At 33.4% G+C, this 27,238-nt stretch overlaps 2 protein-coding genes across 2 annotated transcripts in view; both read left to right on the plus strand.

Moving 5' to 3' along the window:
* Nucleotides 1–27,238, plus strand: part of LOC143048715 (titin-like) — a 226,161-nt gene that overhangs the window by 163,629 nt on the left and 35,294 nt on the right. The gene's annotated exons all lie outside the window — the stretch shown is intronic.
* LOC143048814 (uncharacterized) overlaps nt 9,693–27,238 on the plus strand; it is a 43,473-nt gene continuing 25,927 nt past the window's right edge. Inside the window, exons 1-4 of the mRNA XM_076222682.1 lie at nt 9,693–9,764; nt 11,914–11,982; nt 14,079–14,150; nt 15,359–15,427. Coding sequence (XP_076078797.1) covers nt 11,954–11,982; nt 14,079–14,150; nt 15,359–15,427 — 170 coding nt within the window. The 5' untranslated portion in view covers nt 9,693–9,764; nt 11,914–11,953. The remainder of the gene's footprint in view (nt 9,765–11,913; nt 11,983–14,078; nt 14,151–15,358; nt 15,428–27,238) is intronic.

Here is a 27,238-nt window from a genome sequence, read left to right on the forward strand (position 1 = left end):
TACCTTAAATTAATTGTTTCATAGCCCTGTCTTAGCAACTTTTGAGATAGGAGTATTCCTCGTTCAACAAACTCAACGTACTTTGAGCTAGCTCTAGAGTAGCATATCAGTTGAGACACATATATTTCATATGCTGGTGCCGCTGGGATGTTGCTACACAGCAATGGAATGTTGATTATAAGAAAGTTAAAATCATTGCGTTTGTCATATATTTTGGTATTCAACTTACCATAATTTCGAGAAAAAGGTAGGCAAGTTCACTCGGATATATTGAAAGAGGGACGAAAGATACCAAAGGGACAGTCAAACTCATAAATCTAAAACAAACTGACAACGCCATGGCTAAAAATGAAAAACAAAAACAAACAACAGCACACATGACACAACATAGACAACTAACGAATAAACAACACGAACCTCACAAAAAAAACTAGGGGCGATATCAGGTGCTCCGGAAAGATAAGCAAATCCTGCTCCACATGTGGCACCCGTTTTTGCTTGTGTGATAACAAATCCAGTAAATAGTCTAATTCGGTAGGTCACATTCATGAAAGGGAAGGGGATTGTATATAGTTACGACGTAAGGAACATATCTGATATCATTTGTGAAACAGTTATTCCATAACGGTCAACCAACTCGTGATGGCGTCCGTAAAATTTATGAGGGGATGATAGTGATCACTGAATCTATTATTATTAAGAGACAGTACATCATCAATATACCGAAAGGTGAAATTAAAAGACTGGGCTAATTTCTTTTCACCTTTCTGTACAAGCCCTTGGATACATTCTGCTTCATAGGAATACAAAAAGATATCTGCAAGTAGAAAAGCGCAATTGGTACCTATTGGGATTCCAATAGTCTGTTAAAATGAGCCTGTCCTTATCTAGTGATTGGCGTTTGTTGCATAATCATGATCTTATTGGGTTTCCTATTATTGTTTTGTACTGAATCTTAGTTTCTTGTTTAAATTGTTATACTTTTTTCATGTCGGGGCCTTGTATTATTTCTTATGATGTATCGGTTTTGTTCATTGATGAATGTCATATAATAACCCATAGTTGCATAATTATATTAATATTATATTTATATATATATAAGTGCCTCTGAATCTTAATTAAACACACTGATGAGTGTTATATAAATATTTTCACGCAATATATCCATATATAATTCGTCTAAATATCAGCCCAACAATGTTAGATCTAAAAAATTTGCTCTTCTCTGACCGGGATTCAAACTCATGGTACTGATATATCGGGGCACCTTGCAAAATGCCCGACGCGCTATACCACTAAAGAACGTAAGCTCTTTTATAATAAAGCTTTAGATGGCCGGTGCTACCTTTCTTAGTCAGTTTTTATCTAGCGTCGTAACGCAGTACATGATTTGTAAAGCATGAAGACGGAATTTTACAAATCAGCTGAAGTATCTAACGTACAGGTGTATGCTCGGAATTACCTGATATATATTTTTTGCTGTTAATTGTAACATATCTACAAGGAATGCATAATTACCAATGCTTAAAGACAATACATTTAATGAATATAATTATAATCTGGAGTATTTGAAGACCGAGCAAAAACGTGTGATTGTTTCCCCTACGTCAAACTAGGTTTATTCGATAATCGATTCGCAAACCTTTTTTATGTGTTTATATATTTTTCTTAAAATTTTGGTTTTAGTTGATATTAAGCTGAACCTGCTTGTTTTAATTCTTATTATAACTGTTTTCTGGCTAACTGCACATTCTTTGTAAGAGAAAATACTTATTCATTGCACAAAATTAGTACACACACAGCAAAATAACATTAGCAGGAGAGAAAAGGTGCTTTTATTGCTATTCTTTACGTCAAATCATATTGCCGCCTTCAACACTAAGCCCTATCCCCAAACAACACCCCTCATTTATCAAACACTCGTCAAAGGTACCAGGCTTATAATTGAGACGTAAGACGCGCGTTTCGTCATCTTAATACTCACCAGTGACGCTTAGATCAAAACGATTTGAAAGCCAATCAAATACAAAGCACAGAGGACCCAAAACTCCACAAAAGCTGTGCCAAATACTACTAAGGTTATAAATGCATGGTATAAGAAAACCTGGTTTTATAGCTAGCTAAACCTCTCGCTTTTATTAAAGTCTCATACAATTTCATTATATTGACAACGATGTGTCAACAAACCAAACAGACATAATATGTAAAAATGGCAAAAATAAGGGTAAAACTATCAACGTTGTCACGATTATGTTATATTCTAAATATATATAAAAACAACCAAATATGTAACAAAGAAGCACAAAAAGGTATATAGACAAAGCACAGTACGAAACATGAAAGACAAAAATACAAACATTATGTTAGAACAATAACAAAATGACGGAATATATTAGTACAGAACCACGTCATATGTAACAACGAGACACAAAAACAAAGCCACAGACAAAGCACTTTAGCAAATATGAAAGACAATAATACAAAAAGTATCATAGAACAAAAACACAACGACGGAATAAATAATGCAAGTACAGAGTCATGTTTACTGAGTTGGAACTCCAAACTCTTCAATGCCAAAATAAGCAAGGAAATGTATATCCCATATGCAGGTGTATGATATATTGCTAAATTTAAATCGTCATAGATTCTGGTACTTTTCTGAAACGGTGTCCAACTTTAAATTGACATAACAGTGGGAGATATTATGGAAATAATGGTTAAAATCGCGATACAAGCATGAAATTTGGTATAAAGGTTGATTAAACGAAAATTAAAAAAAATCAGCTGCTGGCCATAAAACAAATCTATTTTTGCAATATGGCCACCGCTCATTTTGCAAATGGCATCATATCCAATAGGCTACATTTCGTAAATCCTTTGAAAGCTGTGTTATAGATGTATTCCAAATTACCGTTCCTTAAGTACAAAAAAAACCAATACATAAGTGGCAAAAAAGTAACTTCCGGTTCCTAAATGTCGGCAAAAACGTTTCGATAATCCTTTAAAGCTGTGTTGGTTGTAGGTAAAATCCAACGTAAGTTTTGATAAAACGTAGATTACTGTTCCTTATAAAGTACGATGAACCAATACATGCATGAAGAAAAAGTTACCTCCGGTTTGCGAAAAAGCGGTAAAAACGTTGAAAACTTCTAATTGTTTTCACATTTTCTTCTCAATTACAAGATATATCACTTGCTTTGTTTATTTCAAATACCTAGTTTGGTTATACAAGTTATCTACACAGCTGGGTTAATTGCATCCGTATTTCAAAAGTTCCTTATATGAGGATGCAACGACAGCCAAAGAAGACCATGTTGGTTTCCAACTGTCATTGTTTTTTTTTTCTTCCAAACCCAGAATTCAGGACTTAGTACGCGTACTTGTTGAATACATAAAACCGGTTGAGTCCATCTTAATATGCTTCTTTTTTATGTGCTTCGAAAGAGAACCTCTGGTAGGCGGAATAGCATCTTAAGGGCGGTGATTAAATTTGTGCCTTGTTAACAGCAAATGTTGATGTTGCCGTGCATGATGCAAGCAAATGCTTCTATGATGTACATGCCTGTGTCTTTCATTCAAAATTAAAGTAAGCAAAAACGTCCATTACATCTTAATATACTCCAAATGCCTACCAAGCTGACCTCTTAACTTTTTAACCGAATGAAACAGTGTCATATTCATTTGATATGTCATATACATGAAGCCATCGAAAGTATTTATTACTTCAAAAACATATCCACAATTTGTCCATACGTAATACTGCGAGAGCTGCAATCCGTAATACTACTTAACCTGTGTCAGTACTATTTAGAATTACTTGTATCAACCATTTTCAGCAGCAAGCTTATCATGGACAAACATACTTGTATCTGCTTGTTCGTGATTATAACGGGATAGCTGGGAAGTATCAGTATTGAAATTGCAAAGAATATCTCACCTTCAGTAGCATAAGCATTTTTATAAGTCACTACAGAAGCAATTCTGTCGGCAAGAAACTTGAACCATTCCGTGTTGTTTTCATCTTCATAGAGACTACTCAAAACCCTTGGCGTTCTACCAGAAACAACAACTTTCCGTCTAGCATCAGCACTTTGCCTTTCCTCGGTCAAGCTTTTAAAGTATTAATTTAATAAACATCAAATACAATGTATACTTTTAAATACTTATCGGCGCAAGATTTTATGTAAGGCAGTATGACATCGTTTGTGCATAATCATCAACTATTTTTGCACGTCGTGGCCCGGAATTAAACATTGCTGGCCAACCAACGATAAATGCGTCAGAATATGGATCAGTTGATGGCAAATGGCAGTGTTTCAGGTATACCTATTTACTGCGATCTAAGTGACATTCTTAGACAAAGAGAGAAGTAATTTTGTTTTCATTGATAAAGAAATCTTCCAAGGCAAACTGTCTACTTTGACAGGAAATGAAAAGTCTAGAAAAGAGATCTCAATCACTTTTCATGTTTTTCAGCTTTGTTTTTTGACAAAGACATTTCAGGTTTCATTTTACGGCTATAACAGAAAATAGTCATATTTTATCTGGTTATAAAAAGCAAATTCACCGTCGTTTTGCATTTGCTTCAAAAGATCTTCGTATTGTTCGGACCAATTATCTTGGGGTTTATATACATATCTCACCTGCCTCCGAGTCAACAATTTCCTAAAAAGAGTCAATTTTGTACAAATCTGACGACTGTTATAGTAATAGAAAAAATGGATTTCCTAACTCGTTCATTACTTTAGAAAGCATTTGAGACTTTTCAAAGAAATCCTTTTGTGTTGAGTCTTTATGATGTCGTTCGTCTGTTTCAGAATGATTCGAACCACTACATTGTTCAAATTCATCTATCAATCTACAGACGTCCATCCATCCATCATTTTAAATGGATCTTCGGTGGCACCAACATCGCCTATCACAATTGCATTATTCTGTTTTTGTGTCCGATAAAATAAGAAAACAACTTGCTGGTCTAACGTACCGTCAAACGATGTTCATGAAGTTAAGCCATATCTCGGAGATGGATCAGTAACCATCGAGCATAATTTATTCGATTTGAACAAAAAACACGGTATCATGCTTGAAATGCACTGATTTTGAGGTACGGTATCCGATTTATAAAATGCGCGCCCGACCGAAAGTACAAGAAATTCTTTTAGATTTATAATTGAACGTCAAAAATTAAACTGTGGTTGAGATGACTCTCGTTTCTTACACCAGTCTATTAAATAACTGTACGGCACAGAGTCATACGCTATAGTTTCTGCGTTTACTCATTTTAAAATGATTCGAGCAAAACACACGCAGTTATTTGATGTGCATGACTAGTCCTAGGTACATTTAAATATACATGAAAATGAAATGACGTTCTAGGTGTTGCAATATCGGCTTCAGTGAGGGCACAAATCAATATACTTTCATGTAATATATCACTCTTTTTTTTAAACAACAAGCCATATCAATATGCTATATATCCACAATATATAACGATAAACTTATCTTATCCATACAAATCTGGCCATTCCCACTAAATTTGCCTAGCCACTACCAAGATTTGGTGATCTGCAGCTGTAAGTGTATTTGGCCGGGATTTTGAAAGTCAACCACTTTTTCCCCTTAATTCATCAAATGCTTGATCAATTCAACTGAATGGGCGTGTTTTCAAACAGTGGCATCATGGAAGTTACAATTGCATGAACTTACGAAGAACTAACAGGAAACTGGCTCGGACGTCGCCCAGTATAAAAAGGTCCGAAACAGACGTCACCATGGACACGGTGTCGTCTGATACGGCAGGTGTTCCCTCATCACCAGACATGACAAATAACCCAAACACGACTCATTCAGATCATCGTCCTAGTGACAACAGCAATATTACACATATACAGCCTTGTTCAGTTCTCCTTAAAGACATTTTGGTTTTTGATGACACAGTACAACACTGTCGCATTTCAAAATGTGAGACCAAAGGCTGCAAAACTTGTGCTATTTTAATTACAGATGCTGAATTCACTAGCAATTTGACCAAGAAGTCATATTTTACCAGAAGTTACGATGATCTGAATTGTAAATCGATAAATGTCGTCTACGGATTAGAGTGCAACCTTTGCGGCTTGGTATACGTCGGTGAAACGAAAGGAAGGCTAAACAAACGTATGTGCGGTCATAGATCAGACATTAACCTCAATGCTAACGACATTCTATACCAGCATTTCAATCAGCCCGATCATTCCATCGTTTCTATGACAGTTCGAATTATTGAAAAAATATACCACAGCTCGAACAATCCTAATCTTTCAACGACTCTCCGTAGACAAAAAGAAGACTACTGGATTAGACAATTGGGAACTGCAACACCGTATGGCTGCAATGACAAAATTGATGGTATAGGTATTCTATCTAGTCCTTCGTGTAACTCGGTGAATGTGATGAATATTTTCAACTCGACTCCTCGACGTAGACGTAGTCATGGCCATCGTCATTATACATCACCCTCTCTGCATGATGTCTCTATTAATGACTTGCTGCCATGCATACAAAAACCGTTAGGTATTCATCACATTCGCACGAAACTTTATTCATTACCCCTTTCAAAACTTCATTCTCTGTTCAATTTATGTTTGGAATCCACTGTAACAAACCCTCATTCAAACCAATACAAACTACAAGCTATAATTTCGAATATTGCTAGTCACAGACTTTTCAAGCCAGTTCGCATTGGAAAAGATGAAAAAGAGAAAAGATCTTTTCTAAATCTTTCCTTTGCCAACAAAGGTCTCGATGGCGTCAACCTAGGCAATATCCTTCATCATAAATTAGTTCAATCGAAAATACCTCCTTATTTCAAAGACCAGTCTGTACCAATAATTTCTTATACCTATACCAAACCTATTACAACTAAAATTTTCAATTACAAACGCGTTTTGCAGGATCTCGATATTGACGACTTCAAGTCTAAACCTCCTGATTGCACTTGTGCTAGTTCCCAATTCACATATAATCCTGCTGGCCACGTTATTACCGGTGACCTTAACATTGTTAATAACACTTCTCTACGAAACGTGTTATCGAAAGGTCCGAAATATCGTGAGCCTAAATCCATCAATTGGAAACACAACTTTAAAATTTTGATGGATTCAGTCGAGGATTATGCCAGGCAATGGGCTAAGCGCGAGAAGGAAGACGTAGACACTCTATCCGAATGGATTAAGACAGTGAGGTCGTTAATACAAATCAGAATTAAGAAACTGAATGGGTCCATCAATGCCCATGCTACGTCAATCTTCAAAGATCCAAATGTTGCTAAACACCTATCTGACCTCCATGATGAATATGTTGTTGTCCCCGCAGACAAAGCCCCAAATAACATCGTTTTTATCTGTAAAAGTCATTACATTAATTGCTTGATAAACGAATTAGGTATAGACAATTCACTTGGAAACCCAACATATACCCTCACGACACTTACCAAAGAGGAAATCCTGGATAATCATAGGTCTGTTCTTTGTTCCTTTGGTATTTCAACCAAAGATGAAGAACTGGATCTTCCATCACTGTATTGGATACCTAAACTACATAAGTGTCCTTACAAACAACGGTATATTGCTGGGTCTTCCAAGTGCTCCACGAAACCCCTTTCTAAATTATTAACATCCATTTTATCAGCAATCAAAGACGGGCTTCAAAGTTATTGTGAAACTGCCTATTCTAGAGGTGGCGTGAATCAGATGTGGATACTTAAAAATTCCAAAGATCTTTTAGAGTACATACAATCTAACTCTCTTTCATCTTGTAACAGTATTAAAACATTTGACTTTTCTACTCTTTACACAAGTATTCCACATTCCAAACTAAAAGACAAATTAAAAGAGTTGGTATTACTTTGCTTCATAAAAAAGAATGGCCAACGTAGATACAAGTATCTTGTCTTAGGGAGGGATAAATCATACTTTGTAAAGAACCATTCTGATTCAAACAAAAAATTCTCTGAAACCGATATTATCAAGATGCTTGATTTCTTGATTGACAACATATTTGTTACGTTCGGAGGACGTGTTTTTCAACAGACTGTCGGCATCCCAATGGGAACAAACTGTGCCCCTCTACTTGCTGACTTGTTTCTTTATTATTATGAGGCTGACTTCATGCAGGAACTTCTTAGGAAGAAAGATAAGAAGTTAGCAATATCCTTTAACTCTACTTTCCGCTATATAGATGACGTTCTTTCACTAAACAATTCAAAATTTGGTGACTATGTGGATCGCATCTATCCCATCGAATTGGAGATAAAGGATACTACAGATACAGTTAAGTCGGCTTCATATCTTGACTTACATCTAGAAATTGACAATGAGGGTCGGTTGAAGACAAAACTTTACGACAAAAGAGATGATTTCAGCTTTCCAATTGTGAACTTTCCATTTCTAAGTAGCAACATTCCAGCAGCACCTGCATACGGGGTATATATCTCCCAATTGATACGATATTCCCGTGCTTGCATTTCCTATCATGATTTTCTTGATAGAGGGTTACTGCTCACAAGGAAGCTATTAAACCAAGAGTTCCAAATGGTGAAGTTGAAATCATCCCTTCGTAAATTTTACGGACGCCATCACGAGTTGGTTGACCGTTATGGAATAACCGTTTCACAAATGATATCGGATATGTTCCTTACGTCGTAACTACAATCCCCTTCCCTTTCATGAATTTGACCTACCGAATTAGACTATTTACCGGATTTGTAATCACATAAGCAACACGACGGGTGCCGCATGTGGAGCAGGATCTGCTTACCCTTCCGGAGCACCTGAGATCACCCCTAGTTTTTGGTGGGGTTCGTGTTGTTTATTCTTTAGTTTTCTATGTTGTGTCATGTGTACTATTGTTTTTCTGTTTGTCTTTTTCATTTTTAGCCATGGCGTTGTCAGTTTGTTTTAGATTTACGAGTTTGACTGTCCCTTTGGTGTCTTTCGTCCCTCTTTTACACTTACATGGAGGGAAGAGCATAGATTTATAGAGGAATTAAATGACGACCAAGATGTTATTACGAAATTCAAATCCTCGTCTGTTAGATGAACTACGATTTACATCATTGTGCCCTGGTAGTGAGTACAAATCACTCTGTATGTCTATAAATAGTCTGCGCATGTGCATAAAAGATAAACGCATTTGTTTCATAACCATAAAAAGGTATCAAATCAATTCATAATATCATTTGAAATCTAATTGCACCAAGTAAGTAGTAAATAGTTACAATATTTATGCGTGAATTTTGTGAAATTTTCACGCATGCGCAAACCCTGAAGAGTCAAATATATATTTCTATTAAATACATCACATGCAAGGAAAGTAGCCACCAAACCTGATAATGTTTTTCACTGAAAGAATGTTAAAGAAAAAGGTTGCCAGAAAAATAAGTATTTAGGACTGGAAAAAACAGCAATTGTCGAAAAAGTCCGTGACCATCTAGAAGAAAAGATTTTTTTATGGCCAGCAGTTTTTTCTTAAAAAGTATATAATATTGATGCTTCGTGCTTATTTTCATGCTTGTATCATCATTTGCACAATTCTTTCTTTTGCTTGCTAATATCTTCAACTATATGTAGAATGCAATGATATATTCCTATTTTGTATTTTGTTACAGGGTTGTTCAATTTCGTCTTATAGTAGCCAATACATTTTAGGTATTTGAAAGACAACAGAATAAGAATAATTGAACCAAGGAGCTTTGTAAACTTAACAATAAGTTCCGGACTAGTATTGTAAGTATTTGTATTTTAAAGAAATAAAAAGAGTAATGAGAAATAAAAATGTGGGGAAGGAAAGTTGTCTTATAAACAATCAAACTACATTTCCTCATTAAACAATGTTAGCTAAGTGTACTTAACAACTCAACAATTTGTTTTTAACTCATATACGGATTCTGCTCGTTAGAGTACACAAGATAATAAAATAAAAACGGGTGAAACGCTTTCGTTTAAGAAATTTCATGAGATGTTGAAATAAACATCATCAAACTGGAAATATACAATGGATACATATGGAAATCTTAAAAAATCTGCAGATATTTTTACTTTATCAAGATTTTTTATTGTGTTGGTCGACAGATTTAACAAAACATACGATTTATAAAATGAACGACGGTTCCCTTGTTACAAAGAACCACAGCTCCTAAAAAAATTATCCTGGTGATAGAAAAGAGCTGACAATGAAAGATCCTTATGTGTAATTAAGTTCGTTATAAGTAGAACATGTATAATTTGATAGTTTTCCTGCAGATGTAGTGGAAATATGATTTATATAAAAACAAATCGGTCTTTAAAATGATATCAAAATGTAGGTCCCAACTCATTCAATCCCTCGTTCAACATGTCGCATATAAATTATTCATAACCTTGCATATTACACTCCTTGGCGTCTTTTATTCAAAGCTCCAGGTTTTTTTTTAAAAAAAAGCATTGTGCAGTCAATTCTGGTTTGATTTTTCTTCTTCTGCCGTCTGAGATGCCTTTTTGCTTTACAACATATCGAATTGATTTTTGGCCAATGATGTTATACAGTAATGAGAGTTTCAAAACTCACCCTAAGTGACCGAACAGTTATTCCTATAGGAGTTATCTTCCCACGTCCCCTTTTTCTTGTTATCGCTATATTTCTTAAATCGTAAAAGGTTTTAGCAAACTGTTTTCACCAACTTGTTCGTCTCTTCTTAAGAATGATTTGGTTTATTTTGACTGGAGTGATCGGATGACATCTAATGGGAGTTATTTCCCTTTGAAAATTTAAGATAGGCGATATGTTGGATAAGTTCACACATTATACATCGTAAAGGCCTAAAGTCTTTTGATATGGAATCCTTGGTCCAACTCATTTAAGTCGAAGTGTTTTGGTCAACCATTATAGGAGTTTTCTCCCCTTTTGTATTTGAAATCGGTATTTCTCAACAACCATACAAGTGGTTGACCTGAGGTCTTTTGATTTGAAAGAGAGGTCAAGGTCAAAGGTCAATTTGATGTTCTAGATTTTGACCTATGCTAAAAATTAAATTATTCATTAAAAAAAAAAATACATCAACAAGGAGTGACTTTTTCTAAGATCGTCTTTTAAATTTTATTCTTATGATCGAGGTGGAAAGACCTTCAATTGTTCTCTAAAGAGTTGGGTTTTAATTACGTTTGTATTCTTTGTTGTGTGTGACACAAATGTTTACAATAATAAGATTACAATGTTATTATAGAGATATGTTAAATTTGCGTTATGGAGCGAAATGATTATACTTAAATAATCAATTATAATAAAACTTTGAATTTTTGGAAAAACTAAGGATTTTCTTATCCCAGGCATAGATTTAATTAGCCGTATTTGGCACAACGTTTTGGAATTTTAGATCCTCAATGCTCTTCAACTTTGTACTTGTTTGGCTTCATAAACATTTTGACATGGGCGTCACTGATGAGTCTTATGTAGACGAAACGCGCGTCTGGCGTACTAAATTATAATTCTGGTACCTTTGATAACTATTTACACCACTGGGTCTATGCCACTGCTGGTGGAAGTTTCGTCACAGAGGGTATCACCTGCCCAGCAGTCAACACTTCGGTGTTGACATAAATATCAATAATGTGGTCATTTGTATGAATTTCCTGTTTACAAATTATGATTTTTTGGAAAAACTAAGGATTTTCTTATCCCAGGCATAGATTACCATAGCCGTATTTGGAACAACTTTTTTTAGAATTTTGGATTCTCAATGCTCTTCAACTTTGTACTTGTTTGGCTTCATAAATAGTTTGATATGAGCGTCACTGATGAGTCTTATGTAGACGAAACGCGCGTCTAGCGTACTGAATTATAATCATGGTACCTCTGATAACTATATAATATAATTGTGATATATTTTTTTTGTTTTAGACACCTTGAAAACAACAATTTGTCTAGAATCACAGCAAATATGTTTAGCGATATTTCATTACGTGATCTGTAAGTTTAGTTATAGTTTATTTAATGATTAGCAGAACAGAATTTTGGACTGCAGACAGTGATTATGACTTTTCATGTTAACTTAAAAAAAGTATATCAGGACATAAATAAAACCAATACTATGTATTCCAGAACAAAATAACGGCGGCACACGTAGACGATCATTTTCTCGAAATTATTATCGTTAATAATTCATCATCAATCTATTAGAAATAGGATAATAATACCGCATAGTCAGCTATAAAATGCACTGAAATGACAAATGAAATACATTTATTGCAACCGAGAAAGCTTACAGCCTAGTATGTACAAAATGATGAACGAAACATTAGTAAGCTGCACAATAACACGCCATAAAGGTCTTCTTCATTGGAATACATTACACACAACATTGAAATTATCCAGGTGTTTGCTTAGCGGTCGTCGATTTAATAAAATTGAGAAAAGAAATGGGGAATGTGTCAAAGCGACAACAACCCGACCATAGAGCAGACAACAGCCCAAGGCCCCCAATGATCTTCAATGTAGCGAGAAACTCCCGCATCCTTCAGATGGCCCCTAAACAAATATGCATACTAATGCAGTGATACTGAACGTCATACCAAACTCCGAATTATACACAAGAAACTAAAATTTAAAACATACCAGACTAACAAATGCCACCAGCAGTGGCATCGACCCAGTGGTGTAAATAGTTATCAAAGGTACCAGGATTATAATTTAGTACGCCACACGCGCGTTTCGTCTACACAAGACTTATCAGTGCAAAATGATATTTAGGGTAGAAAAATCTAAACTTTGGACAGATTCAAAATCACCAATATATGCATGGAATTTATTAAGTACTTCCAACGAGTTTTTGACACTCCAAAAGTAATTAATTCCACTATTTGCAAAGGCCTTATTTGAACAATTTATTATCAGGTTTTTGATTGTACCAAGTGTACTTGTAAGTAGAATATACAATTTAGTAGTGGAACAATGACTTGAAGATGAAATAAATCTATATTTGTAAGGTGTTTTGTGTAAATAAGCAAATAAGCAAATTATATCTTTAAAAAGAAAATGTTTAAATACGAACGATTTGGGCGTCAAGATTATTTTAAACACCAGTCCCAACTACGCTTTCTGTTATGACTATAATAAACAGAACAGGACGGTATTACATATAGTAATATATATGAGAAAATAATCCGATTATCGCGTTTATATCTAAATTCGTCAATTAAGGTCAAGGATACGAACCACTTTATATATAATATCGCGGGTCCGTGATTGAATTATAGTACCTATGCCTTATTTCTATATTTGAATTTTAGTATTGAAAACGCCATGAGTGGTACCGAAGCAAAATGAAAAATGAATAATTCAAACTTAAATCTTTGGTGACTCCCGTAATCATAAAAACACAAACACTTATATCATTACGACTTCTTATCGTCTAGGTTCCTAATTGTGTGTCATGTTGTCATCAATCAAAACCCGATAAGTCCGTTGCTGAACCCAATAAATGCGGAAACAAACAAACAAAAATCCCGAGAGATTCATTGCCATTCTACACTGTGTTTTGAGTTATGTATTTTTTGTAACTTCTGTTATACACCTTCCTCCACAGCTTAAATAAAACCGTTACTGCGCGATCGTGCTAAATGGCATTTCCTTCTGATTTATATACTGGTCATAATTCTTAATCGAAATGTTTTTTTCTCCAAGAATAAGTATAAGCTAGATTTTACAACATACTAAGGATGACAGTAGCGTACTTTGTGTGAGAGTTGCCGTGTATTAAAAACTGTATAACAGCAATTCGTAGTACATACGTCAGCCAATATGAAAAAAGAATAGCAATTATAAGTTTCATAGTTTGACAAAGGAAACACAATCATTAAATATATTTTTCCGAGTAACATCGTTTTATATGTTTCTCAAAGTCAAAACTATTCTTCAATATGCTTTTTAGTTTTTAATTTTTTTTTTTAAATACTGAAACCGTCTGCTTTTCTGCGCAAATTCTGTTCATTTATAACGATATATTTTAGTCCATGTGCACATCAACATGCATGCAGGTACATACATGTACTTATTGTCTTCTACAGTTTTCTTTATGGAAACCCTATAACAGTGATAGAGAAACATGCTTTCGTCAATCTTCCAATTCTAAACTTAATGTAAGTACTTTTACATATTTAATACTTCGAAAACAATATTCAGTGTAATTGATTTCAAATATATTCTCTATTATAACTACAGGACGCATTCAAAACCACAAGGAAGATACTAAACTAGAACATATCCCTAATCAGTCGCTAACATATACAAAAGTCATGTAATAGGTTTTACGAAATTTGCCTAATAAATGTACTAAGTTTCAAGTTGATTGAACTTTAGCTTCAACAAAAACTACCTTGACCAAAAACTTTAACCTGAACGGACGAACGGACGCACAGACGGACGGAGCCATAGACCAGAAAACAAAATGCCCCTCTACAATCGTAGGTGGGGCATAAAAATACAAATGTGCACCACGAACCACACCAAAAGCGGGTATGATCTCGGGTGATCCAGGAGAACCCTTATATCGTAATTTACAGGTGACACCAGTCGGGTTATTTATATCGATATCTTGGCAATTCTTATCGTGATAAGGCCTCATATCCTAGCAGATTGATAGTTGACTGCTGTTACTTCCTAAAACTCACTAATTCATTCAACATGGATCATGAACATCAAGTCACCGTAAAACATGATAGAATGTCAAATTTGGCTTTTCAAATATGTATTACTAATGTTATTTCAACTGATCGGGTGGAGTTTACGTTTTATTTTACATAAGGACAGTCTATTTGAAGAGAGGTGTGTGATAAGGATGATTGTCGTTACAATTATTACTGATTTCTAATCACCAATCAGTGTCATCAAAGGAAATTTTCAAACAATGACTGGACACTTCATTGATGAGTTTATCCCAAAACACCTATCTACAGAGGGACTGGTTTATTGTGAGCGAATCGTTGAAACTTCCGCCAGGTCAAGTGAAATAAATCGAGTAATATATCTCAAGCATTTGAAAAATTGTACTATTTGTGGAAATCTAGATTTGGCGTATTAAATGAGTTTCGTTAATGTTACGAATTAACTAGAAATTTTACAGAACAGTTCTCGACAGATTATTTTGACTGTTTCTTATCCTAGCTGAATTCCAAAACATTTAAACACAAAATTCATTAAGTATGAATTAAACTATACAAATTAAATTACGTAAGATCGATAAAGATTTTTACTTATCAATACATATGTCTAAATAACTTTGGTTTTTATATTGCTTCCTTTTTTACAATCAATTGCCACTTCTAATTTAATGTAGTTTTCATTTTAGCATTGGAATTACTCCATTTTTAAAGGAAATCGAAACAGAAGCATTTGTTAACCTTTCAAAAACAGCTCTGTAAGTTGATATTTATGTGTAAAACAGGAATGTTTTCAATACAGCACGGTGAATATAAAACAATAATAAAATAAACAGTTAGATACATGTACCTTGTGTGCATTTCTATCTACATAATTATGTATTTGCATCTTCTGGTTTCATCATACTGTGGTCAAATTGATAGATGTACAATTTATCAATTAGAACATATCCAACTTCATTTATATCTATTTTAAGCTAGTAAATTGATAACAGAAAGTAAGAACTATTTCCCGAATCCATTTTTTCCAAGCAAGCTAGATAATAAAACAGTTATGGTTAAATAAAATTTCTTACTAACTTGTTTATTTCATGATTTAATTTAGATGTAATGTAATGTTATGTAATAATGATAACAGAGAGTAACCCTGGATATCTTGTAGAACTGATAAAAGGAAAGCTGGACTAATGAAGTAAATTGTTAACAGCGGGCATTATATTTAACACATTGATAAACTACAGTGTTGACCTCCCTCGCGTTAAGTTCTGATTCCTTACCCGACTTTGTCTACACCCTTTTGTCCTTTATAAGCTCTTATTTTAATAGCCTTTGTATTTTCACATTTGTTGGCCTTGTGCATCCCGTGCAAGAACAAGGTATCATTAATGTTATTTCATCAGATATTTAGACTGGTTTCGGACTAAACTCTTTTTTCGAATCGTCGGTAATAGACCACTTAAAGGTCTGTTCGCACTGGGCTACTGTAGACATATTGATAAATCTGCCCCAGTTCTGTGCATCGTATAGATTAAATCTGACCATCTCCAAATAATTGTTAAACATTGAGACTAAACTTTTACCCCTTCCCGAAAAGTTTGCTAATAGTTTAGTCTGCAAATTGAATACCACAATTGATTTTCTCTATAAGTCTTTGTTAAATTTGAACCTTTCAAAACAATGTACAGAATTTATCTTTGTTTTTAAAAAAAAATCAATTCTAAAGTAAAGTACTATAGACAAAGTGTCACCTCAAATTGCATTGCATATAAGAAAATAACCATCACTGGAAGTTAAACAATAAATAGTTACACCAAATAAAAACAGGTGCTTTCAAACACCCAAGATGTATGTTTACGACCCACAATAATTTTACTGCAATTTAAAGTAGGAGTACTATTAACAACTGTCAAAATCATGGGAAGATTTTTTTTAACCTAATTCGTATGCAACGTATGTCGCGTACTATGATTTGGTGGATACTACACCTAAATGGACTTTTTTGTTGGTATTACTTTGTTTCATTAAAAAGAATGGCGAATGAAGTCACAAGTATCTTGTCTTGGGGACGGATAAATCCTATTTTGTAAATAATCACTCTGATACAAACAATTTTTTTCTGAAAATGACATTATCACGATGCTTGATTTCTTGATTGAGAACATATTGCTACTTTTGGAGGACGAGTTTTTCAACAGACTTTCAGAATGCCAATGGGAACCAACTGTGCACCTCTTCTTGTTGACTTGTTTCTTTATTATTATGAGGCAGACTTCGTACAGGAACGTCTTAGGAAGAAAGATAAAAAAAAATTAGCTATGTCTTTTAACTTTACGTGCCGCTATATAGATGATGTTCTCTCACTAAATAATACAAAATGTGTTGACTGTTGGAGGAATCTATTCCATAGAACTAGGGATAAAGGATACTTCAGATATAGTTAAGTCTGTCTCATATCTTGTCTTACATATAGACATTGTCAATGAGGGTCGGTTGAAAACAAAACTTTACGACATTTCCATTTCTATGTAGCAACATTCCAGCAGCGCCTGCATACGGAGTATATATCTCCCAATTGATATGATATTCCCGGGCTTGTATTCCCTATCATGATTTCATTGATAGAGGATTCTGCTCACAAGGAAGCATAAACCAAGAGTTTCAGATGGCGATATTAAAGTAATCCCTTCTTAAATTTTGCGGACGCCATCTCGAGTTTGTTGACCTTTATTGAATGACCGTTTCACAGATGATATTAGATATGTTCATTATGTCGTAACTACTATACCCATCCCTTTTCACGAATGTGACCTACCGAATTAGACCATTTACTGGATTTGTAATAATATAAGCAACACGACGGGTGCCACATGTGGAGCAGGAGCTATTTAACCTTTCGGAGCACCTGAGATCACCCCCAGTTTTGAAGGGGTTCGTAATGCTTAGTCTTTAGTTTTCTATGTTGTGTTTCTGTACTATTATTTGTCTGTTTGTCTTTTTATTTTTAGCAAAGACGTGGTCAGTTTATTTTCAATCTATGAGTTTGACTGTCCCTTTCTATTTTTTGTCCCTCCCTGAATGTGATTGCTTTCCTTTGTAATACTGGTTATTTCAAGAATTACTGTGAAGTTTTGTCATAACCAATTCAATAGTTTGCGAAATATCTTGTATAATGTAAGATTAATTTGTGGATCATGTTCAACTAATTATCTCATCTGCCTAAACACAGTTGAATATGATACAAAAGATGACTTGAGTATGATAAATACCACTAATGGACCGCTTTGTCTTCATTATAAGGTCCCTTTTGCTCCATTTTTACCTCTCATTCCCTCAACATTTCTAAATTTATGGCCAATAAATAAATGTTTTCGGTAACTTTCACTCATTTATGATAGAAATGTTATAATTAACGAGTAATTAAAGTATTCAAGTTGAATAAACTATTCATATAAAAGGATGTTTCAATAACTCCTTACGTAAAACCTGAATATACGCTGCGTTCAAGAGAGGGACATAAAAAGCTTCCCTTTACGTGGATAATTTGTTGTTACTGCTTCAAAAATAATTTAATGTACTTATAACTATATATTTATCATGTTTAATAAAGTATTACTTAGGAAAAAGTTTTATATTAGAGCAGAATAAAAGAAATTTGGAGAAAAAGTCAGAAAAAGACATCAAAACAATGAGAATGGTTTGGTTTGTCTTATAATATACAAGGCAGAATCCTATTCTAAGACAGATTTCTCATAAAGCTTGTTTTTAAGGATGTAACATGTTCTTGGATTAATTTGCACTTCTCATAAGTGCAAATTGGAACCACACTTTTTTTTGTCGTAGAATCATCACATTTGGCAATAATGTACCTCTTGGGATAAATAACACAATACAAAAATAAATTTGATATGGCTCGCCCGGTTCGGCAACTGGAGCGAAAACAGTGACAAAATCCTGTAGGATATTTTTTTCTCCCATAGGATTTTTAAAAATCCTACAGGATTTTGAGAAATCCTATAGGATAAAGTCATAATCCCGTAGGATATTTTAAATATCCTATGGGATATATAAATCCTATCGGATTTATTTATCCTATAGGAAAATTTATCTCCTATGGGATTAAATTAATATCCTATGGGATTTAAAATCCTGTAGGATTTTAAAAAAAAGTGTTAAATCCGATAGGATTTTTTTTATCCTATAGGATTATCATGAAAGACTTTTTGACAGAAACTAATGTCCCTTAGGATATTTTTTTCTCCTAAGGGATTTATTTTGTCCTGTGGGATGTTTTTTCTCCCATGGGATATTTTTTTCTCCTACCGGATTTTTTTCTCTCCCTTAGGATAAATTTTGTCCTGTAAGATATTTTGTTTTCCCTTAGGATTAACTTTGTCCTATAGGATTATTTTTTCTCCCATAGGATTAAATTTTGATACGTTTTGTCATCTAAGATGGATTCGTCAGTTTTGTTGGTATCTTACAAACGTTAACAATTGTTGCTACATAGATATTGATCACTACGTAGCTACTACGATATTGAACTCAACCTTTGTATTTAGCCTAGCTGCTACATAGATATTGATACCAGGGATCAGTTCAATATCGTAGCAGCTACGTAGCGACTATGTAGCTGCTATCAAAATCTAAGTAATAACTAGTCTATAGCTACACGTTCAATAGTCAATATCTACGTAGCACTACGTAGCTGCTACGATATTGAACGCGTCCCAGGGTCGGGTTCAATATCGTAGCAGCTACGTAGCGGCTACGTAGCTGCTATCAATATTTATGTAACAACTAGTCTATAGCTACACATTCAATAGTCAAAATCTACGTAGCACTTCGTAGCTGCTACGATATTGAACTCGACCCATCTACGTAACCGCTACGATATTGAACACGACCTTGGGTTGTGTTCAATATCTTATCGGCTATATAGGGCTATGTAGATTTATGACTTTTGAACGGGTGGCTAGCCTAGCTGCTACATAGATATTAATAGCAGCTAAGCTAGCTTCTCGTTCAATGGTCATAAATTTACGTCGCACTACGTAGCTGCTACGATATTGAACGCAACCCTGAAAAGGGTCGTTATAGTTTCAATAATTATCGAAACGGATACATGGAAATATTACTTTATAGGATTGTGCAAATCTTGCCTTCGTATATGGTTTTCATGATATTAATTATTAATGAGTCTGTTTAATAAATGTTGTTTGTTTTACGTCCTGTGGCAAATATTACATGTTTGTTCATAACGAGAACACAATAGGTAGGCTTTTCATAGCAAATATAAAAGGTCGACTGAGAGAATGGACATGGAACTTGGAATGGTAATGCAAAATGAGGATATATTGAATAAAAAACAGAGCTGCCTCAATTAATTGTGCAAGAGTACCAAATGTGCAGAAGTCTTCCGTGCATGAAATCTATGCTTAAATCGACCATCGTTTTTCAAGTACAGTTTTTAATAATATCAACTGGTTAAATGCATTTTGATGGCTTAAATAAAAGGGAGAGTTCTTTTAGATTGGATTATTTATAGCACTTTAGTTTTTTTGGTATGATACTATATTTCAGATTTCTCTTGGTTATGTTTTTGCACTTAGTGCGGGAAATCGTGGGTTCAAATCCCGGCCTGGTCAATCCAAATACGTCAACATTTAAAATTGCTGTTCCTCCGCTAAGCAAGTGGAATTAATAATTTAATTACACCTCTCCTCCATTACATGATATATCTGTAAAAAAAAAAGACTGGTATGCTCGAGTGGCTAAATGATGTCCAAATGCGGAGTGTTACCTTGTGAACTAGCACGTTAAAAATCTTTCTCGACACTATCAGTCTAGAGCAGGGTTCATATTCAGTATAACATTTGGAACTTGAATTTGTCTCTGGACAGGTCTGGATATAAGGCATATTCAACGTTCATTATATATCTACTAAATCGTTAATAAATAGAGAAGTATTTTCCTTGTACTGATTTTTATTTCATGTACTTGGTTTGATTTCCACGAATTGATATTATAAAAATGGTATGGTTAAACTTTTCACAAAATATGTATGTGCCTTTTGTGATATTTTTAATGGCAGGTAATATGAAATTAGCTCCTTACTTTATTTATACATGGAACGTTTTTGTTTGGCTTGATAAGGTGTATAGGGATCTCTCTATAATAAAAAAAACCCAAAAGACTGTAAAAAAAACTTTCAATATCTTGATTGTCTGTGTTGTTGGGTTGTTGTCTCATCAATATTTACTCTTAATCCCTTTTTTCGAACCCAAAGGGTAGACTTGAGCACAGAAATATTGTCCACTCTTGACTTCATCAGCTCGACTTTCGACTTAATCTTGCTGAAAAAGTAAAGCCCCCCCCCCCCTATTCCTACCAACGTGAAAATTAGTTAACAGACTAAGATGGCCACTACGATGCTTTATGCTGTTGTTTTTTAATCGCTGCCTATTGCAGCTATCATTCCCGGTTTTGGACAGAATAAAAAGTAGATGTGGTTCGATTGTGAATGAGACAACTTCAAACTATTGCTTTCCACCAAGGTCCACATGAAGCTGATGAACGCAAATTTATATAAAAAAAAGAAGATGTGGTATGATTGCCAAAGAGACGAATGACATAGAAATTAGCAACTATACATGTAGTTCACCTTACGGCTTCCCACAATGAGCAAAGCTTTTGTATCTAATTTTATTTTATATGATTAATGTATTGCCTTGTGTCGTTTCTTTTGTTTAATAGTATATTGAATGTCTCTGGTGGTATGAATCTTACTTCATGAAATTTAAAATTATACCCTTTTTCAATAATAGGCTACCGCAATAAAGATATAAGCTTAATAAAATAATTATTTCAGATTTTCACTCGTTCAGGAAATGTCATACGGGACAAGAATGAGTTTTAATGGCGAAAAATATTTTTTTAAACAAATGTGCATGTGTAAGCTGTTTTGTGATGTTCTATTCTATCAGGAGTTTCAGAAAAGGGGGAATAAAAACAATTATGCCAAAAAACAGTTTAACTTGCGAAGCTTTCTTTGGTATTCAATGTTACAAAAATAGTTATTCTTTTGTAGATTTAGAACTTTGAACACAATTAAAAAAATGTCTATTGAAATTGGTAGATGGCAAAATAGTTAAAGAGAACATTTTATTTATTATATATACTTTATGTAAAATTAGGTGAAATTGAGGACGAGTTTCATTATAAAGTTGAAACAAAACGAAAAGTGTATTTAACGTTTTTTGTAAATAGCTTCTCAAATATTGAATTGATTTTATCAAAACAAAAAGTATAAGATCAAAAATTAAATTTTCTATCAAGATTCTTTATTTCTTATAAAACCAAGTTTAATGGTACAAGGAACGATATTTTTACATATTATAACATACAGATTTTGCGCATGACAAGTTTGCACAAAACGAGCAACAAGAATGAGAGATTGGGTATCAACCTGGAGAACATACGTCTATATTGATATTTCTAATTAATTTACACAAATTTTTCAATACACGAATATTTTTTGAAATAAATAAAGTGCCGAATGCATATCTATACCACATCTTCCTATATCTCACACTCACACCACATCTTTCTATATCTATAACTTGCCTTGGGTATACTTTTTATGTCCCTATTCGTACAGGAAGTCCTGTGTTGTTATTTAGACGTACCGATCCACAATATCTGACACACATTTGCAAAACAGGTCATTTGTAATATAAGCTGGAAAAATTTCATAGTTTTAGAATAAAGCGGAGCATCGCAATTGCGTTAAAAATTAATATTTCATTTCCTACCAAAAGATATTGTTTTTTGTTTTCAATTCTTTCTCAAATTTAGATATAGAGTTGACACTGCAATGTTTTGTATCAGGTTTATTCCACTCATGAACTATAGAAGGAATAAACGATTCAGGGAAAGACTGCAAAATGGAACCACAATTCAAATTTTTTGTGTTTACTTTGCCTTTGTTTTATTTTGTTTCTAAGGAAATTGCTATGTAAGCTTCTTTGTTTATTTAAAGAAGCCAATTTTGAGATACAAAGTGAGAAACAAAGCTTTTGCGATTTCATTTCCTTATTTACAACACTAGAGTTTACAGACTATCATTATACCTTGAGAGACATATGAGAGTATGTGGCGTCCGTGGGGTTCTTCAAATTGGATTACAGAAGTAATATAGAAAAACTCCAAGGGGTAAATACTATATTACGTTTTTAAAAGAGAATATAAATCATAACTGTCTTCTATGAACGATAACTTTAAAACTGATGTCAATGCTTTTTTTTTAACAATTCATCTTTATTCAACAATTGAAGATGAATACCATTTTATTGTATAATGTAATAAGCAGTGATGTAAGAAATATAATTCACAATGTGCATGGGAGAACTAAATAATTTAGTTAACTTAATCATATGACTCTAAAGCCCGTTCTGTCATTATTAAGAGACGCTAAAGAACTGGACAACTGTGGAAATATAAGACTTTAAGATTTGGAAATAAATGAAATTGGTGTCACAAATGGTATGTCTGCTTGTATTTGATTTTTTTTTTATAAATATATATGATGCTCTTATACACAATTATTAATGGTTGTTTTACTTCGCTTAGTTATAGCATTTAACAAATAACTCTTCGTATTCTTATTTTCGGCATCAAATAAAATTTATAATGGAATATTTTTTAAAAGACAAGGAAAATGAAAAAAAAATATATAAAACAAAAATAAGCAAAAGGAGATGTGGTATGGCTGTCAATGAAACACCTATCCACAAACGTTGAAATTGAAGTAGCTGTAAGAAATAAATAAGTCATATTTACAGTCTAAACATGTGTTTAGCCGGGGCCTGAACATCAAATTACACATATCTATACTCGTAATGCATTTGTAAACAAGTTCGTACCCTAAATATGTTCCTCTCCTAAACATGTCGAGGAAAGTGTTTAACCCTATATGTATTTAACCTGACCACATGTTAAAGATAAACATGTTTGGTACTGCCTCTTATAAATAAGTGGAACATTCTCAGTAAATCACATCAGAACTTAGATCAGACTAAAACCTCACTTAAACTGAATATATTTGTTTTTGTAGAACAGGAGTTTAGTATCCCATAAAACATAAATCATTATATAGAGACCTAGGCAGCAAAGATAGTCATTAGAATCTTTTTGCATTTGCCTGTGTTCTATCCTTTTAAAAACCTTGCGGTGAGGCATGGTTTCTGACATCAGAAAAAAAAGTGAAGTATAGGCCACTGGACGTTAAGCAACCAAGTATTAAACCTCACCTTTCCGTGAAGTGTTTACAATTATTTGTATTTTAAAAAAAAAAAAAAAAGGATAAACATTTCCAAAAACTGAAAATATTTGAGAAGACGCTATTACCTTAGAAGTAAAAAAATTACCAGACAGAATAAACACGGCAGAAACAAACAAACGAAAAAAACCAAGAGAACAATTTGAAATACCCGGCGTTTTGCATTTGCGCCGATCTGCATTTCATTTGCGCCGATTTTTTCTTTCATTTGCGCCGATTTTTTTTTTTTCATTTGCGCCGATTTTTTTCACAGGTAAATTACAGGTAAATTACAGGTGAATATATATAAGAAGATGTGGTATGAGTGCCAATGAGACAACTCTCATTTTGATATATCATTAAAGACCTTTTTTCGTTAGCCAGTTGTACAAATGTTATGAATTATCAATCATAACATGGATATAACTGTTTTGAACTCTGAAAAGTATTAAAAACAGTTCAATTCCATTTGATGAATGATGATTTTTTATAATAATAGAGCATTGATCTGTGTTAACTCTTCTGTTGATGTAATTTATCCCACAAATCTCTAGAAATTGTTGCAACCGCATTTAAGAAATTACTGTCGTTTGGAAGTGTAGAACTCACTAGTTTTCTGTAGTCAACAATTAACTGGCTTAATGTTTCCCTAGTTTGAAAATTATTTTTCCGCTGATTTAATGGGGCATAGAAATTGACATCTAGTGAGAAAATGTTGAAGGTTTTCTTCCTCAAGTTTGCATAGCGGGCAAATTATGTCTGTACCTCCTATATTAAATATAGCTTTAGTTGCTTGTAAAAGGTAGGTCCATGTTAGTATTCTATCTTTTGTTGTGGCTTTCTTTGTATTCCCTGGAATTTACATGTAAAAGTATAACCTGTAACTTACCTGTAAATCCAATTAGGAGAAAAAATAAATCGGCGCAAATGAAAAATGAAATCGGCGCAAATGAAAGAATGAACATTTAAAAAATCGGCGCAAATGTCATACGCCCGAAATACCATATACATGTTAAAATCGGTATATACAAGCGGATTATAAACGGGACAGGGTTGAGCGAACATGAATTTCTACTGATTACACTAAAGGTGGCAATCAACCGATTGAAGCACGTGTCGAGAAAATATTAGATAACTTTCTAATTAAAAATGACATAATTATAAAATTTGATTTTATGATTTTTTACAAAGTCTTTTTCTAGATGCCATATCCGTTGTGATAGTATCTTTCCATCAGGTCATTAGTGTACAATTTTGTTCTTAGTGCACTAAGGAGGTCCTTTGTAGTATTTCTACGAATCCCACGATTTACATGTATGCTGAGGGAAAAGTCGCACATGTTTTTATAAGTAGGACGAACGTCACAAAAATGTAATCAAAGTGTACACGTTGGGAAAAAGTCTGTGAGAAAGGTTTAAATAATTTTATTTAACATCTTCATATTTTTTTCTGCTTTGCTAGCCGTTAAAACGGAACGATATTCCATACCGCAGATACCATTTAATGATAGACTTTGTAAATTTTGTAGTTCGAACTGTGTGGAAAACGAAATACATGTTTTAATGGTCTGTCTTTTATATACAGACTTCCGATATGAACTTTTTAAAACATCACGTGAACATATTAACTTTGACAGAATGAACACAGAGAAAAGATGTATTGCTCATATGAACTGTAAATACAAACAAAAGTTTTTAGCTCGTACAATAAATAGTTTTTTTATTAGAAGAAAAAAGTTTTTATGAAATTATGATTTACAAACAATATATCTTCAGTATTATTTTTGTCTTTCTTTGTGCATATTTGTTTCTTACATAAAGGTTACTGTGATGTGTTTCAAATAAAATCCCAAGTTTATATACCTTTATTTTCTTTTGCAAAGATAATTTCAATTGACAATTTTATTATAATATCCATCATCAGAATATTAGCATTTTAATAAAGATTTTATTCGTTTATTTTGTTACTTATATCAGGGACATATAATACATATGTATTATATGTCTCTGCTTATATCAAATGCGGATATTATTTTAATTTCATCAAAGATTTACTAAACAAATCCTGGATTTCATTGATAAAGATGTGTGTGTAACTATACAAATCCTTGTTGTAACTAATTCATAATTGTATATATTTTAATTAATTTTATTGTAAATTTAGTGTCTCGTAATTTTATGAAGGCTGGCTATCGATCTTTGTTTTAACTGTAAGACCAATGTGCGACACTTTAATGAAATAATCATTATATTCATCTTTTATATTTAATCTCAATTACCAGATTAAAATTTCACACCTAATTGAACATTGCAGATGTACGCTGACCACTATGTGTATATACCAAGAAACTGCTAGGTGTGAAAATAAGATGTGTCAATTGTATGAGGACCTGTACGGGGGTCCTTAATTCTATAATTGTTCAGTCTTTTCCTGTGTTCTTTATATATATAAGCACTTCGTAATTCTCTATTCCTTATCTTTTTCTCTATGTTTCTGTAGTCATTATTTATTTTCCTTTATTCGGCACTTTTAACCCATTATTCACTATTCATCGACCCCATCCTGACCCTCTTTTTTAATGAACCGTTAGCAAATACGTCTCGAAGGTGGCAGCATACATCACAGTCCACGACATTATAAACTAGTAAGGCACACATACTGCAGGTGATCAACCTTTGATTTATAAACTAGAATAAATATACTAAAAAATTTTAAAGATAATATATATTTTTTACAATTTCGTTCGTCCGTTTTTTATCGACAAATGGTTCAGTTTTTTTTCGCAGTTTTAAGTAACGTTATAATATATATATTTTATAGAATAGCTTAAAAGCAGATACATATCTTTATTTCGTGTCAAACCATTTCTTGGAACTTGTGAAGCTTTTTATGATAAATGGAATATTTTTTTCCCCGATTGACCTATTGATAACCATAATTTGTTTTATAAACCAATTGAAATACCAAACACATGACGAAAAAAACAGTCGCCGAAAAAACATATTCATAGTCAAACTGTTTGTACACACGTGCGTGATTAGCGGTCCATGGTTGAATGATCATGAATTTCAATCGATTACACAGATTGCAATCAATATTGAACGTGGCATGTGTCGATAAAACATTAAATTTTGTAATTCTTAAAGATGTTATTAATATAAAATATTGAAATATTTATTTGGAAATAGTTTACTTCTATAATTCATTCCCTAGTACCAATTATATTATATCGTCTGGTCCCTTGTACTTGCAT

The sequence above is a fragment of the Mytilus galloprovincialis genome, chromosome 10 (genome assembly GCF_965363235.1).
Source record: "Mytilus galloprovincialis chromosome 10, xbMytGall1.hap1.1, whole genome shotgun sequence".
NCBI lineage: Eukaryota > Metazoa > Mollusca > Bivalvia > Mytilida > Mytilidae > Mytilus > Mytilus galloprovincialis.